Source organism: Heterodontus francisci, chromosome 24, assembly GCF_036365525.1.
Source record: "Heterodontus francisci isolate sHetFra1 chromosome 24, sHetFra1.hap1, whole genome shotgun sequence".
In the NCBI taxonomy this organism is placed as follows: domain Eukaryota; kingdom Metazoa; phylum Chordata; class Chondrichthyes; order Heterodontiformes; family Heterodontidae; genus Heterodontus; species Heterodontus francisci.
In genome coordinates this window covers 68,627,725-68,644,233 of record NC_090394.1, presented here as the reverse complement: position 1 = coordinate 68,644,233, position 16,509 = coordinate 68,627,725, and the positions used below count along the sequence as shown (strand labels likewise).

General features: G+C 44.9%; 1 protein-coding gene across 7 annotated transcripts in view; it reads right to left on the bottom strand.

Annotated features, from left to right (window-relative positions):
- cacna1ha (calcium channel, voltage-dependent, T type, alpha 1H subunit a) overlaps window positions 1-16,509 on the bottom strand; it is a 538,349-nt gene that overhangs the window by 70,212 nt on the left and 451,628 nt on the right. For 6 of the 7 annotated variants that reach the window (XM_068056489.1, XM_068056490.1, XM_068056488.1 and 3 more), the window contains 5 exons: window positions 8,744-9,193; window positions 3,054-3,154; window positions 2,503-2,626; window positions 2,200-2,268; window positions 757-941 (listed from right to left, as the gene is read on the bottom strand). In XM_068056489.1, the coding sequence (XP_067912590.1) occupies window positions 757-941; window positions 2,200-2,268; window positions 2,503-2,626; window positions 3,054-3,154; window positions 8,744-9,193 (929 nt within the window). The remainder of the gene's footprint in view (window positions 1-756; window positions 942-2,199; window positions 2,269-2,502; window positions 2,627-3,053; window positions 3,155-8,743; window positions 9,194-16,509) is intronic. The other variant, XM_068056493.1, reaches the window with a different exon arrangement.

The following is a 16,509-nucleotide window of genomic DNA, read 5'->3' as shown; positions in this document are numbered from 1 at the left end:
TAACCGCTTTCTCAACCTACCCTGCAACCGTCACTGATTTGTGTATATATATCCCCGGTCCCTCTGCTCCTGCACCCACTTTAGAATTGTACCCTTTAATTTATATTGCCTCTCCTTGTTCCACCATCGTCAGAGAGAAATAATATAATATTGGACGTATTTACTTCGCATTGACGAGATTTACAAAGTGAATTCGCAATATCAAATAGCCCTACACCAACATTTTAGTACTTAGTATTCCAGAAAAGAAACTACAGGAATAATTTCCGCCTTGTTCAAAGAGCCATTTTTCAAGCAATCAAATAGCAATATTTCAAAATTACTCTCATCTCCCGCACAGATGGTGGAAACTAGGAAGAAAAAGATTTTGAATTAATAATTTAAGAAAAGGAAAAGATTTTGAACTTAACTTTGAAAAGATATTAGAAAATGAATAAAATTAGTTCAAATTAAAGAAGGAAGACAGAAAACCATAGAATCATAGAAAAGTTACGGCAAACAAAGAGGCTATTCAGCCCATCGTGTCTGCGCCGGCTGAAAAACAAAACAGATAAGTCAAGAAAATAGGAGAGAAAAGGATGACAGGATGAGCAATTTTTTTTCCTTTTAATTCAAGTTGTATCTATTTTCATTGTGTAAGACTCATATTGCAGCAGTAAAGCTGCTCCTGATGTTTCAGTACTTCACAGCTCCAGGAGACAGGAATTCTACTGGCCATGTTGACAGTGTAAAAGTTAATATGCTGGTGGAGCTTACCGGAGGGGACGCAGTGTTCGTAGGAGTCGTAGTACACGGAGAATTCCAAGGATCTTTGCTCCTCCCGCTGATGCCAGGGAGACAATGATGTCAATTACAGAAACAAAGACCAGGATGCCATCCAAAATATTCCAGCTGCTTTGGAGATAGGCATTCTCACCAGAAAAGAATCCCAGTGCGACAACCTGAGGACAAACACCTGATATTGTAGTAGATTATCAATAAAACAATACCTTACCATTGACTAAAGATGAACATAGGTACCAACTTGGGATGCAGTGGAAGCATTGACCATATTAGAGGTACAAATAGGATGGAAAAATAGATGATCCACTCACTACATCAATGGTGCTGAAATAACTGATGAGTTTGAAAGAGATCTCAGATCCTTTGTAGACTTGACACTAAATATCTCAACCCAATGCCGAACAGCAACAATAAAACAAATGTGAGGTTAAATACAGAGCCAAAACAGTAGACTATAAGTCAAAGGAGATGATAATCAAACTGTAGAGTGCTCTGGTTAATTGGTATCTTGAAAAATACATCCAGTTATGGTCCCCAAGAAACAAGAGAGACATTTAAGCACAGGAAGCAGTGCTGAGAGAAGTCACAACGCTGATTCTTAGGGTCAAGAGGTCTGAGTTATGAAGGTAGACTGGATAGATTTGGGCTCATCCGCCTGGAAAGGAGGCAGTTGAAAGGTGCTCATATAGAGCTTTGCAATACTGTTAAAGGTATTAAAAAAAAGTAAACTCAAGAGTTTTACTTCAAATTAATCTGTGTGATTGGACTCGGGGACACAGTTTCAAACCAGTAAAAATAATTTTAAGAATGATATCAGGAAGTTCTTGTGATAAAGAGTGACCAATGTGTGGATTAAATTTCCAGTTACACTAATGAAGGCACAAAGCTTTGAAGCACTTAAGAAATAAATGGATGCCTCAATGATTGGTGGGAGGGGGGAGCGGGGGGGGAGCGGGAGAGAGTGTGTTGAGTGGATGCATTAAGATGAACTAAATGCCATCCCTCATCTCAGATCATCTTTTGACCAATGCTCCCTTTAAAATTTAGTTGTTGTACACAGTCCATTTTTTTCAGTGCACGGTTCCTTTAAATTTATGTGCAGAGTCACACGCATGTGTTATTTCTCACAGAACAAGGCCTGTGTGGTACCTTTCAGGTTACTAGGCAGCCGTGCACCTGCAGAACATAGTGGGAACATTGCCTGCAATCTTGCAATTTTTCTGCACCTCCAAACTGATGAAAGGTCATCAAACTGAAATGTTAACTCTGTTTCTATCTCCATGAGTGCAGACTGACCCGTTGAGTGTTTCTAACATTTTCTGTTTTTATTCCCATGTAACAGGCTGGACTTGTTCAGACATCCTCTTGGTTATATGCACAAGGTGAATAAATGCAAAAATGCACAAAGGAGTTTACCTTAAGAGCCATTTCAACAACAAAAATGGCAGTGAAGATATGATTTGAGACGCTAAGAAACATCCGTTCCTGTGGAGGTAGGAAAAAAAAGTAAATAATATTCTAAAGGGTTGGATAGTCAAATGAGATGTGAATCATTACACGACCAAATAATTTAAATGATACTTCTAAGCATATGACTGGAACACTGAAAATTATTGAGAGTAAAGAAAGCAATTAGCTGCACACTATTTATCACACTCAGAAAACAAGTCAAGTGAAAATGTAAAAATCAGTCGCTGAGATTGTATGACAGATACTCACTGTGCTGTTTGGGTCAATCTCGGGTCTTTCAAGAGCAATGGTGATGCAATTCAGAAATATGAAAACCAAGACCACATGATCAAACATCTTGTGGGCAATAATATTCTGGCACATCATGCGGAACCTGAAGGCGTGGAAATAAGGATCTGTCACGCACTTGCAAATTTTACCCAGAAAGACTGTCACTTTGTATTGTACTACATGGCGTTTACAGCACAGGAACAAGCCATTCAGCCCAATGGGTAATGTCAGTGTTTATGCTGCACATGAGCCTCCTCCTACCCTTCTTCATCTAACCCCATCAACATATCCTTCTATTTCTTACTAATTCATCAATTCCATCATTTTGATACAGAAAAGTACAAAAATAATGGGTTTAAAGATGAAAAGCAACACTTAATTTATTTTTGCAGCATACTGTAGTATGCAACTTGTAAAGTCACAATTACATATATACCATTATCTTTTAGACCACCTGGTGCTGGTGTTAAAAGTAGCTTTATAGGCCAATACATGAATGAAAAGCAATTTGAAATGAAAGCACAGTGTACCGGTTTTGAGGAGCGAATAAATAGAGTGCCCAGTCCTCATGTGTTTTACACCAAGCTGGTTTGTACGGCTCCAGAAATTGCCGGATTCTAAAACAGTAACTCTGTAAGCAAAGGAAAATGAATGATTTACTTTGTACATAGGTCAGTAATTACAATTAGCTTATAAAACACCAACAGTGATGAAAATTTTTGCACTCATCAGAAACTAAAGTTAAAGGGACGACCTTTATTAAAGGCAAGTCAAAGATCTGGAGCCTAATTTTCCTTCTGGGGTCGGGAAAATGACGGTTTCCAGGTCTTGTTCCCACCCTTGTGGGTGGGGGGGCAAACTGGGGTGGGGAGCAGTTAGAGGTGCCAATTTTCCCAACAGCAGTCACGGAAGAGGAAAGGCAGAGGGCTGGAACTGGGCCAGAGCAGCTCCTTGCTTCACAGACGCAAACCTGGAGGTCCCCCTTGATGCAGTGATGGAGAGGAGGGAGGTCCTCTTTCTGGAGGGTGGCAGAAAGCCACGCTCCCAAACCAAGCAGCCAAGAATCGAGGTCACTGAGACCATTAGCATCCAAACTGTGGTCAGGAGGAACTGGCTTCAGTGCCTGAAAAGGTTCAATGGCCTTATTCAGTCTGGCAAGGTGAGTGAAATGCCAAACCCTCTTAACAAGCTTCTTGATGTTCAAACTCTAGCAGACACTCCAGGTGAGGAGCCTGAGGACACATGCTACTCCTGAATAAGGGAGAAATACGTGCTCAGGGTACTTACTGGCCCCTCAGAAAGACTCAGTACCCTAGCTCTGTTGAGGACCTGCCAGCATTGATACATGCAGCTTCATATTTCAATGAGCCAAAGGCATTGGCCAGAGAGGCCAGCAGTGCCTTCTCTCTCTCTCTCTCTTTTGTCCTTGCAGGAGAAAAGAACTCATAACACCTGAGAAAGGGCACAGACAGCAGGAGGGTTACCTCATTTCCACATAGTCTCCACCATGGAGGAGGGAGCTGCGGAGATTGCCAGGGTGGCCTCCACAGGAGCAAGTCGGGGAAGGTGAGATGGACATTCCTGGTGGAGATGGTGAAAATATATTACAATCCCTAAAGTAAGAGGGTGGAATATACTCCAGCCCATCTGACAGCATGTCAATAAATCAGCTGCATTGGGAAGCCCCAGCATGGCACAGTGTTCTGCTTTGAAAATGCTAGTTCTCATAATCTCTTCTTGTGTCTCCCAAAAGTTCTGACGTGGAGGGGGAAGGACATATTCCTGTGTCTGCACCTGGGTAAGCACTGGCGTCAGAGACATCAGAGCAAGCACCATCATATCTTACAAGTGCACCCACCACCAGCTCAGATACAGTCACCTTGATGGGTCCTCACGCATAATTATATAGGGTAGCGCGGGGTGATGAGCACGTCAAGAGTGAGCAGAAGGTGGTGAGATAGACAGAGGCAGCTGCAGAGAGTCCCCTGCAGAGGAGGGAGGACATACACAGCCCTGCTCAGCTGATAAGGTGCAGGGCCTTGGGAGTCACAAGAAAGGAGGCTGTACTTAGACCAGCAGCAACAGATTTGTTCCCACATTTCAGAGATCCCTGAGACAGTGCATGGTCATGGGCTAAGAATGGAGTCCAATCAGCTCATGAGCTCCACCCTGGCTCAGGGCTTTGAGTGCATGAGCTCCTCCATTGAGAGATTGGCCAACCTCTTGGAGAACCATGAGCAGCACCATTCGGAGTGGATGCAGGAGCTGCACACTGACATGCATAGAATGTATGCCACACTCTGTAGCCTTGATCAGTCAGTGACACAGAGATGTTTGGAGTGGATGCCAGATGCACCCCAGCTGGAGCTCCCCTCCAGCCATCCAGAATGGCAACCAAGGGTTGAGACTGTCACCGAGGAGGATAAGGGCGCCATCATCATCATTGGCCTCCTTGGCTCCTCTGACTGAAGGGATCATCTACAAAGTAGGGCCCTGTGATGGAGGCTTCCCTGCATTGATGCCAGTGCAGCAGCTTCTGGAGGCACCCCCACAAGCACTTCCACAACGAGGACGACGGCCATGTGCAACTCAGCTGCAAGTGGAGTTAACCCTTGTCCCTGTGAATCCAACTACGGAGTTTGGGGGGTGGAATGAGGAGTTGCGACACCCTGTACTGCCGGAGGATGAAAGAGTCATGGCAGCTGCTAGGAAAGTGAGCGCACACATGCAGGAAGCTCTGGTTGTGATCACAGACCAGTTAACCGTTGAGGGAGTGGAATCCCTAACTGTTGATGAATCTCACTGGGTGTTCACTTTGTGCCTGCCATACCCCATCTCTCTGGAATTAACTCACAGTCCAGCTTTCAAGAAAAGGGCATCAGTGACCTGTAAGATGCAGTCGTGTGTAGTCGCTTGCGAGGAATCACCAAGGTCCGCAGCTGATCCTTAGAAGGAGCACTGGCACAGTGACCTTGAAGGCTACTGGCAGGGCATGGTGAGCAGTCCTGCAAGATGTGAGATCTCCTGCACTGAGGGCACAAATCTCTGTGACCATCTGCCTGGAGAATCACAGTCCCCTGTGGCACTGGTTCTCAGTCATCTCACAGTCGCTCCGTCTTCGGTGGCAGATTCTATGCTGAGGGTATGGCTTCTGCTGCCTTCGTGCCCCTTGTCCCCTCTCCACTGTCCTCCTGATACCCATGTGGAGGGTGTTGCTTCTCATTGGCAATCGACCCCAAATCTGAAAGTTGTGCTCACATTACTGGCTTTTGCCTTCCTTGTGCTCAGCTGGACTCCCAAAAATGTCTGGAAGCCTTACCCCCTCATCGTATGCACCTTGCACTGTCCAAATGCTTAGTGACCACTCTCCCTGCAGCCTGTGCACACCCTATGGCACCAGTGTGCCAATGGCTGAGTGCCTCTCTCAGTCATTCTGCCTTTTATGAGGCCACCTAATTTCAGGTACCGGCAATGTTTGGTTTCCTGCTGTGTTGCCTCCATGCACTTGGTCTACCGTTAACCCAGCATGCAAGCCGTGCGTCCCCACCAGAATCCCAAATTGCCCTCTACTAGCTCCCGAGTTCCCTAACTAGATTAATTGGCCTCATTGCCCAATCGGTTGGGTTTCTGAGGCCGGCCTTCTCCCATTCTAATGAAACTTGCCGGCGGCAGAAACAGCGACAGGAAACTGGCACTTTGGCTGGCGCTGCTATTTTCAACACCCACCTGCCCAACTCCTGCGGGACCCAAACAATCCTGCTCCAGGTTTTTGTTTAAATATCTTAGAATAATCAACTGACTATTGCTTTAAATTGAGAAATGTGTTATGTGAAAAGCTGAGACTTGTGGAACAGAGTGTCACCAAAGCTGAAAAGACAAGTGAAAGATAACACAAATTACAGGTTTGATGATGACATGCTTGAGTTGTGAAAAATGGGCATGAATTTCTTCTCCTATGACTGCTACCAGGCGTTCACCTGCGTGTGATTCAGTACCTACTCATTAATGCCATGATAACCCTTTTTGTTCATGAAATGGGTGATATTGGGGAGTTTGAGCCTGTAAGACACCAGACATAGCATCCACAACACCCTGCACTTTGGGGAGGTTTGCCACATGGTGGAAGTGCAGACCTTTTTGCAGTTCGCGGCTTGTTTCCATGTAAAAACTGATGAAGGGCTTTGTGCTGGCAAATCAGGCATTCTGTCACTGCTTAATGTTTCTGGTTGTGAAATATTTTTCTGTTGCTTAGAATAAATCAGTACTGTAGAAGTTCAAGGCAGTAATCACCTTTTAAATCTTCCCCTGTCCTGGAACTGGTCTGAAAATCTGGATCCAGGAGATGGTATATTTCTAGCTTTGCCTCCATTGCAAATCACAGCTACCTATTGCAAATTTCCCTTGACATATCATGGTAAGTACATCTTGATCTAGATACACATGCCCAACCAAATGCAAGGACACCTCTTTCTTATGCCTTCTTCACCAGCAAATATAGAGGTATCTTGAGCGGAATGCTCATGACTATAACTATAGGACTGCTGCATTAACCATTAAAGGGACACCATAGATGGCAGATAGGGGCTCATGACCAAATTGCTAAAATCAATGAATTGGACCAGAAAACTAGAAAGGAGGAAAAATGCATGGTAAAGAGTTAAATTAATGGGCAAAATCTGGTCTTAGAAGATTCTCGGGGGTTGGGACAATTTCTGCATCCTGACCCTGATGGTGTCTGCATACCGCCCGCCTGCGCGATCTTCCCAGAGGCGGTCAATTAAGAAGCCGCCTCCATGTTCGTTGTCTTAATAAGGATGGCGGGCAGGTTCCTGAGGTGAGATGCCCCAAGGACCCAAAGATGTGGATGGTCAGGAGTCCCACCGGGTTGAAGTGGGTGCTGCTGAGCATGTAGGAGACAGCAAGGGTGCCCCGAGGTGGAGGAACTCTGACGCCGAATGAAAATTTAAAAATGAGGAATGGCCACAACTAGCAGGCCATCAGTGTGGAAGGGGAGCCCCTCACACAACTGCTTGTGGCCACAGTTGTGGCTCTCTGATCGCCACTGCTCCGGGATGGGGGTATTTAGAGGAGGCGTCGATGGACCCCCCCTGGCCTGCCACAAGGAGGCCCCTCCAGGTACCTGTCAGACAAGGCTTCGGTGAGGGGGGGCCCGTCCGACATCAGGAATATCCCAACAGTGGCAGCATCTGCCCCCAATTAGTCCCTCAAGTCACCCTAATTGGCTGCCTGCCACTGTTGGGCAGGCAGCCACTGCTGCTGTGCACCCATCTCCAGCAGGATTATTCGGAACTGGGAACGTGTTGGGAGCCGACTCGATGCCCATCTCTTGGAATTTGTTCTTGATCCCACTTTCAAACCCGCCTCTGCAGAGCCAGGAAGATTCCACCCAACTAGTGCAAGCAGCCAACAAAATTTGCCTTAGCTGTTTTGCAGACAGCTTTTTTAAGACTGCAAGTTCCCAAATAACTGAAAGGACCATCCAGCTAGTACCAGTTCTATATGGATACTACAAGCCAACAGCGCAGCTTGGTGCTATGTCATGGAGCGGGCAGGAGATTAAAGTTAGTTTCAGCACATTTTCTGTGACTAATTAGGAGAGTGCCTACCTTGAGCACTCAAACTCAAGCCCACCACATAACAGCACACTCTGTACTTCAGGTGAACTATGGGCCTGAAGATTGTGCACCTGATAATGTGCACCCAGTTTGCAAAACGTTGTGACTAGTGCCACTGAAGCACAGCAATGCAAAACTGTCCCTCAACTGATCCAAAATTCTGAGAAATGAAATGAAATATTAATCTTCTTCAATTGAGCTATGGAACAGAACATTTTACAAAAATAATGGCCACTATAAAAAATATTCAAGTAGATATTTGGATCAATTAGGTATTTTGCTATTAGGATTTCGTAGAAGCACTTATGTAAAAATATTTAGTCAAAATGTTTATGTGGGATGGGAACAGTTGTGTTTTTAAGCAAAAACTAAGACTATTGAAAATTTGAAAGTGAGCTGTGCAATACTAACACATTAATGTATTTGTGCAAAATTTCTCTGCTATTTTGGCAAGACCTTAACCCATTTAAAATAATCCTAATATTGCACAGCAATTTCAACTTTGAAGACATAAAGTGATTCTATATGGCCTACATAAAATATCCCCCAAAATGCAAAGGTTTAATCAAACTAGGTAAATTTACATCATCGATTTCATCTTCATAATCATTTGGGTCATCTTTGTGGCTATCCGTATGAGGAAAGACCTCATTTGGAACATGTAAGGATTTGCCGTTGCAGTCTTGATAGTCACAAGGCGTCATACTCATAGGGTTCAAGGTCACAGGATGCCGCATTACTGGTACTTGAAGTAGCTCAGGCAAGTCTAAGGATCCTTTGGTGTCGAAAGATTCTGCTCGATGGTGCAAGGACCATCCACTGAGGCTTCCAGCTTTGCTAGACTTTGCATCTTCTGATTCATCATCTTCACCACAGCTTTCTTGGCCTTCACTTGAGAGCAGAGATTCCCTTTCACTTGATAGATTCTTCTTTTTCAGGCTGGGTGCCCTTCCAAGGCTATGCCAGCTTGACCGGCGACTACCCCAGTTACTGTTGGTGCCCCAAGGGGCACAAGGTGAACTGCGAATACTGGACTGGAAAATATAAGTACATATATAAACAGCAATGAAAGAGTAAAAGGATAAATACAATAAGATGCACTATAGATATTAACAATTCCATTATCTCAATTATTAAATATGGTAAACTGATTCTTCTACCCTTCTCCTGAGTCTTCTACTCTCCCCTCACATCCATGCTCTTACTGGGGTATCGTTCCTTGAATGTTATCATCGTAACAGTGCCTCATCAACAGCTATGTATCACAGGCGCCTAGCTCGAGTGTTAGCTATTCAATTGTCGAGGATATCAACGCCAAGTCTAACTCTTTCCTCACCCATCCTCCACAGACAGAAACTATCTCAGGGGTCACTAGATTGTAATTAAAGGAGGGAACTCTTGATCATTTTCCCCTTCCTATCCCTGGGGAACTGAAACTGATTTTAGTACGCATATTGCCACCCTGGCTGAGATCAGCTCACTCAGCACTGTGGGGACTTTCTTGATCTGCATGACAGTGTGTCATATGTGTTTACACATAATGGAGTCACTAAGTGAGGTCATGGCAAAGTGTTTCATGCTAGTCCCAATGCATAGCGACACTTTCTTTTCAATAGCACTGTCTTTCTCAGTATTTAAACAGTTGCAGATACAACTATGTATAGGTAGTAAGACTAGAAAAATAATACAACTGATAGGTCAGGGGGCATCCTTAAAATATTTTCTCAGCAGGTGCCTCATTATAAGAATACACCACTTACTGTCATAAACGAGGTGACGGGAAAGCTTTTGCTTTGTCTGTTGTCAAAACGACTTCCTTCGTAACAGTATTAACGTAAGCTTCCCAAACAGTGTAGGTGCGAGAACACAGCCCTGTTTCACGCCACTCAGGATAGGAAAGGGGTCTGATGAGGCACCGCTATGTTGAATTGTGCCTTTCATATTGTCATGGAATGAGGTGATGATACTTAGTAGCTTTGGTAGACATCCTATCTTTGCTAGTAGTCTGAAGAGACCACGTCTGCTGACGAGGTCAAAGGCTTTGGAGAGATCTATGAAAGCAATGTAGAGGGGCATCTGCTGTTCGCGGCATTTCTCCTGTACCTGGCGAAGGGAGAACAGCATGTCAATGGTGGATCTCTCTGCCCTAAAGCCGCACTGTGCCTCAGGGTTGACACGCTCAGCCAGCTTATGGAGTCTGTTTAAAATGACTCGAGCGAAGACTTTCCCCACTATGCTGAGCAGGGAGATTCCCCGGTAGTTGTTGCAGTCACCGCGGTCACCCTTGTTCTTATAGAGGGTGATGATATTGGCAACGCGCATGTCCTGTGGTACAGCTCCCTCATCCCAGCACAGGCAAAGCAGTTCATGGAGTGCAGACAGTATAGCAGGCTTGGCACTCTTGATTATTTCGGGGGTAATGCCATCCTTCCCAGGGGCTTTTCCACTGACCAGAGAATCAATGGCAGGCAGCCATAAAGGCGGGGCTAAAGTGTGGCGAGTCGAAGAGACTTAGCAGTTGGCAGGAAAAAAGACAGAAGCGCAAGTAGAGAGCCAACTGTGTAACAGCCCCGACAACCAATTTTTTCTGCAGCACCTGTGGAAGAGTCTGTCAATCTAGTATTGGCCTTTATAGCCACTCCAGGCGCTGCTCCACAAACCACTGACCACCGCAAGGCGCTTACCCATTGTCTCCCGAGACAAGGAGGCCAAAGAAGAAGAAGAAGAAGAAGAAGGAGTCCAGCACAGAAGATTCATCCCTCTGTTCTAAGAACCTGTCTTTGATTAATTATAGAGGACCTCTTATCTCATGTCCGTAAACCAGTTTGAAAGGACCCAGAACAGTGGCGCAGTGGTTAGCACCGCAGCTTCACAGCTCCAGGGACCCAGGTTCGATTCTGGGTACTACCTGTGCGGAGTTTGCAAGTTCTCCCTGTGACCGCGTGGGTTTTCGCCGGGTGCTCCGGTTTCCTCCCACAGCCAAAGACTTGCAGGTTGATAGGTAAATTGGCCATTAGAAATTGTCCCTAGTGTAAGCAGGTGGTAGGGAATATGGGATTACTGTAGGGTTAGTATAAATGGATGGTTGTTGGTCAACACAGACTCGGTGTGCCGAAGGGCCTGTTTCAGTGCTGTCTCTCTAAAGAAAAGAAATAAAGAAAATGGCATAAATTCAGCATAGCGGTGCCTCATCAGACCCCTTTCCTATCCTGAGTGGCGTGAAACAGGGCTGTGTTCTCGAACCTACACGGTTTGGGATCTTCTTCTCAATGCTGCTCTCACATGCGTTCAAGTCTTCAGAAGAAGGAATTTTCCTCCACACAAGATCAGTTGGCAGGTTGTTCAACCTTGCCCGTCTTAGAGCGAAGACCAAAGTACGGAAGGTCCTTATCAGGGAACTCCTCTTTGCTGATGATGCTGCATTAACATCCCACACGGAAGAGTGGCTGCAGAGACTCATCGACAGGATTGCGGCTGTCTGCAATGAATTTGGCATAACCATCAGCCTCGAGAAAATGAACATCATGGGACAGGACGTCAGAAATGCTCCATCCATCAATATCGGCGACCACGCTCTGGAAGTGGTTCAAGAGTTCACCTACCTAGGCTCAACTATCACGAGTAACCTGTCTCTCGATGCAGAAATCAACAAGCGCATGGGAAAGGCGTCTGCTGCTATGTCTAGACTGGCCAAGAGAGTGTGGGAAAATGGCGCACTGACACGGAATACAAAAGTCCGAGTGTTTCGAGCCTGTGTCCTCAATACCTTGCTCTATGGCAGTGAGGCCTGGACAACGTATATCAGCCAAGAGCGACATCTCAACTCATTCCATCTTCGCTGCAAGGAGACAGCCAACTGTGTAACAGCCTCGACAACCAATTTTATCCGCAGCTCCTGTGGAAGAGTCTGTCACTCTAGAATTGGCCTTTATAGCCACTCCAGGTGCTGCTTCACAAACCACTGACCACCTCTAGGTCTCACCTCATTGTCTCTCGAGACAAGGAGGCCAAAGGAAAAAAACGTAAGCTTATCAACAGGCAAATGTTATAGAGGTCACATGGCCAAAGAAGTAGCTTTTTTCCTTTGTGCCTGCTGCCACTTATTTATTTATCACCTATACCCTACTGTAGCTTTCAGTATCATCGTTCTTGACAATGTTTTTTTAAAAAATCAGTTTTAACCCTAGTCTATCCTATAGCTTTCACCCCAATTCTTTCTCTGCTAGTAACAATAATTGGACTCTGTAGCACATCATACTACATGTACTACATTTCGTAGTAAACATTGTAAATGATATAGGTGCCACTGTACAGGAGTCTGCAATGTGTTTAAAAGCGTGGCAGGTTCATCACGAATGGACGATATGGTATTTGGGAGATGGATCAACTGTGTTGGTGAAGAAAGAGTCAGTATTTCTTTGTCAAAAGTTTGAGATAGAACATATTTCTCATACAGTGTACGTATAATGTATAGTACATTCACCAGAAATACATTCTACATTTTTATGGGAGCAACAGAAAAATTAACAGAGAGGAGAAACCAGAAAGGGTGCTGGGCTATTAATATAATACGGTAATACATTAAATCTCTTCCTGCATGAACTGCTTTGCCTGTGCTGGGACGAGGGAGCAGTACCTCAGGACATGCACGATGCCAATATCATCACCCTCTATAAAAACAAAGGTGACCGCGGTGACTGCAACAACTACCGTGGAATCTCCCTGCTCAGCATAGTGAGGAAAGTCTTTGCTCGAGTCGCTTTAAACAGGCTCCAGAAGCTGGCCGAGCGCATCTACCCTGAGGCACAGTGTGGCTTTCGTGCACAGAGATCGACCATTGACATGCTGTTCTCCCTTCGTCAGATACAGGAGAAATGCCGTGAACAACAGATGCCCCTCTACATTGCTTTCATTGATCTCACCAAAGCCTTTGACCTCGTCAGCAGACGTGGTCTCTTCAGACTACTAGAAAAGATTGGATGTCCACCAAAGCTACTAAGTATCATCACCTCATTCCATGACAATATGAAAGGCACAATTCAACATGGTGGCTCCTCATCAGAGCCCTTTCCTATCCTGAGTGGCGTGAAACAGGGCTGTGTTCTCGCACCCACACTTTTTGGGATTTTTTTCTCCCTGCTGCTCTCACATGCGTTCAAGTCTTCAGAAGAAGGAATTTTCCTCCACACAAGATCAGGGGGCAGGTTGTTCAACCTTGCCCATCTAAGAGTGAAGACCAAAGTACGGAAAGTCCTCATCAGGGAACTCCTCTTTGCTGATGATGCGGCTTTAACATTTCACACTGAAGAGTGTCTGCAGAGTCTCATCGACAGGTTTGCGGCTGCCTGCACCGAATTTGGCCTAACCATCAGCCTCAAAAAAACGAACATCATGGGACAGGACGTCAGAAATGCTCCATCCATCAATATTGCCGACCACGCTCTGGAAGTGGTTCAAGAGTTCACCTACCTAGGCTCAACTATCACCAGTAACCTGTCTCTCGATGCAGAATTCAACAAGCGCATGGGAAAGGCTTCCACTGCTATGTCCAGACTGGCCAAGAGAGTGTGAGAAAATGGCGCACTGACACGGAACTCAAAAGTCCGAGTGTATCAAGCCTGTGTCCTCAGTACCTTGCTCTATGGCAGCGAGACCTGGACAACGTATGTCAGCCAAGAGCGACGTCTCAGTTCATTCCATCTTCGCTGCCTCCGGAGAATACTTGGCATCAGGTGGCAGGACCGTATCTCCAACACAGAAGTCCTCGAGGCGGCCAACATCCCCAGCTTATACACACTACTGAGTCAGGGGCGCTTGAGATGGCTTGGCCATGTGAGCCGCATGGAAGATGGCAGGATCCCCAAAGACACATTGTACAGTGAGCTCGCCACTGGTATCAGATCCACTGGCCGTCCATGTCTCCGCTTTAAAGACGTCTGCAAACGTGACATGAAGTCCTGTGACATTGATCACAAGTCGTGTGAGTCAGTTGCCAGCGTTCGCCAGAGCTGACGGGCAGCCATAAAGGTGGGGCTAAAGTGTGGCGAGTCGAAGAGACTTAGCAGTTGGCAGGAAAAAAGACAGAAGAGCAAGGGGAGAGCCAACTGTGTAACAGCCCCGACAAACAAATTTTTCTGCAGCACCTGTGGAAGAGCCTGTCACTCTAGAATTGGCCTTTATAGCCACTCCAGGCGCTGCTCCACACACCACTGACCACCTCCAGGCGCTTACCCATTGTCTCTCGAGATAAGGAGGCCAAAGAACAAGAACAATACATGAAATCTCTTCCTGATGTTGTTCACATTTTTAGGCTCTTCCCATTGACTGCTTGTTTTGTTGCTAAGATATTCTGCACTGTGTCAACAATGTGAAGCAATCAAATGTGCACACAAGATGAAGCAGCACATCGGTGCTGTGGTAAGTAATTTGGTTTTAGAACATCTTGAATTGAACACGTGGGAAGTGCTGAACTTAGCAAGTTTTATTCGCAATAAATCACCAAACTAATGCACCCATGAAAGCTATCTCACCATTTGGAACACTTTCAATAATCAATTACAATTAATTAGAGTTCATTTTAATATCCATTTTTTTCTATTCTAATGTCAGATTGGGTCAGTTGGCAACGCTATTGACTCTGGACCAGAAGGTTGGGGATTCAAATCTCACTCTGGGACATCAGCTCAACTACTGAGGGAATCTGGCACCATCGAAAGTGCTGTTAGTCAAAGTACTATCTGGTTGATGTATGTTTATAATCCCATGGAACTATTCAAAGAACAGTGGAAAGTCCTCCTGATGTCCTGTCCAACATCCCGTCCTCAACCAGTACCATCAAAAACAGATTAGCTGGTCATTCATCCAGTTATTCTTTGCATCACTTGTCTTTTATGTTTGCCAACATGGTAGCTGTTATGTTTACGCTAGGTTACTGGGTTTAATTTTGATATGCCATTTAATGGCAGAGCAATGCAGATTGTGTTGTGTTAAAATCACCAACTGGTTTATTTACAGCACTTAACTATAAAAGTTCTAACAGGATTTCAATACATGTCTTCGAGAGCAGCCAGTGCATGCGCTCTGTAGAAGCTTCTAGCTGTGTGTGTCTTAGTTTCACTTTTGACTCTGCAGTCTCTTCCATCGGCTTAAGCAATCAAACACAATGAACACAGATAAGTGGACAGACTGATACAATCAAACTCTGATCAATCAAACCTTACATTTTTCCCCCTTTTAACTAAAGACATTATTTTTAAATTAAAGTATTCTAAACAACAAACATATATACATCAAGTTATTTCTTAGCGTTCAACTTGTCTGTTTTCTCTAAGTACAGAAATAGTCTTTGAGATAGGAAGGTCTCTTAGGTCTGCGATTAGATTTATGAATTTGAGGTTGTGGATCGGTTTGATCAGCTTGATGAGGTGGATTATCAATATCATTCATAGGAAAAGGAAATATATCCTCATAACCACTATCCTCAAGATATCCTGGTCTGCTCCCTATCAAGCGTCTCACATTCCACTTACTGTTGTCAGCCAACATATAAGCATTTGTACCAAGTAAACGTTAAATCTGCTTTGGACCCGATACTGATGAAGCAGGTTTGTGGTCGCGATTTGGCTGTTTGATTCAAACCCAATCTCTGACTTTAAATTGTGGTTCCATCGCTCCGATACGTTTGTCAAAGTATGCTTTTGTTTTATCTTGTCGCTTTGTGATTTCATCTGCTTTCGCTCTGACATCTTCATTAACTGGTAGTGATGGCTTAAGAATGGTCAGTGACATGAGAAACTTACGACCCATCAGAAGCTCGGCTGGTGATTTTCCAATCACAGCGTGTGTAGGCTTTACTCCAGCTGCTATAACTCCGTTAACTAGAAAGTCAATCTCGGGTGCCGCAAATATGCATTTGTCCTTGTTGAGTGCCAAATTGTGTTTTACAAGTCGAGTCATCATTGCTGATAATCATTAATCATGTTCAGCTTTGTCCCTTCCGTGGACAACAATGCCATCAAGCAGGTTGAGCGTCCCCTCAACATCCGACAAGACTGAAGAAACTATCTTCCGGAATGCGCCAGGTGGCTTTCCTCGGTACAGAAACATACCTTCATGAGTAACAAAAGCTGTAATATATGAGCTTTGTTCTGCTAGAGGTATCTGAAGATAGCTCCATCGCATATCAAGCTCTGCGAAGACTGTCGAGTCATGAAATGATGCTGACAGTTCTTGAATTGTCGGAAGTGGATACTTGTCTCATATGATAGCTTTGTTGACTGCCTTTAGGTCAATGCAAAGTTAAAGTTCACCATATTTTTTCGTGCAATGACTAGATTTGATATCCACAGTG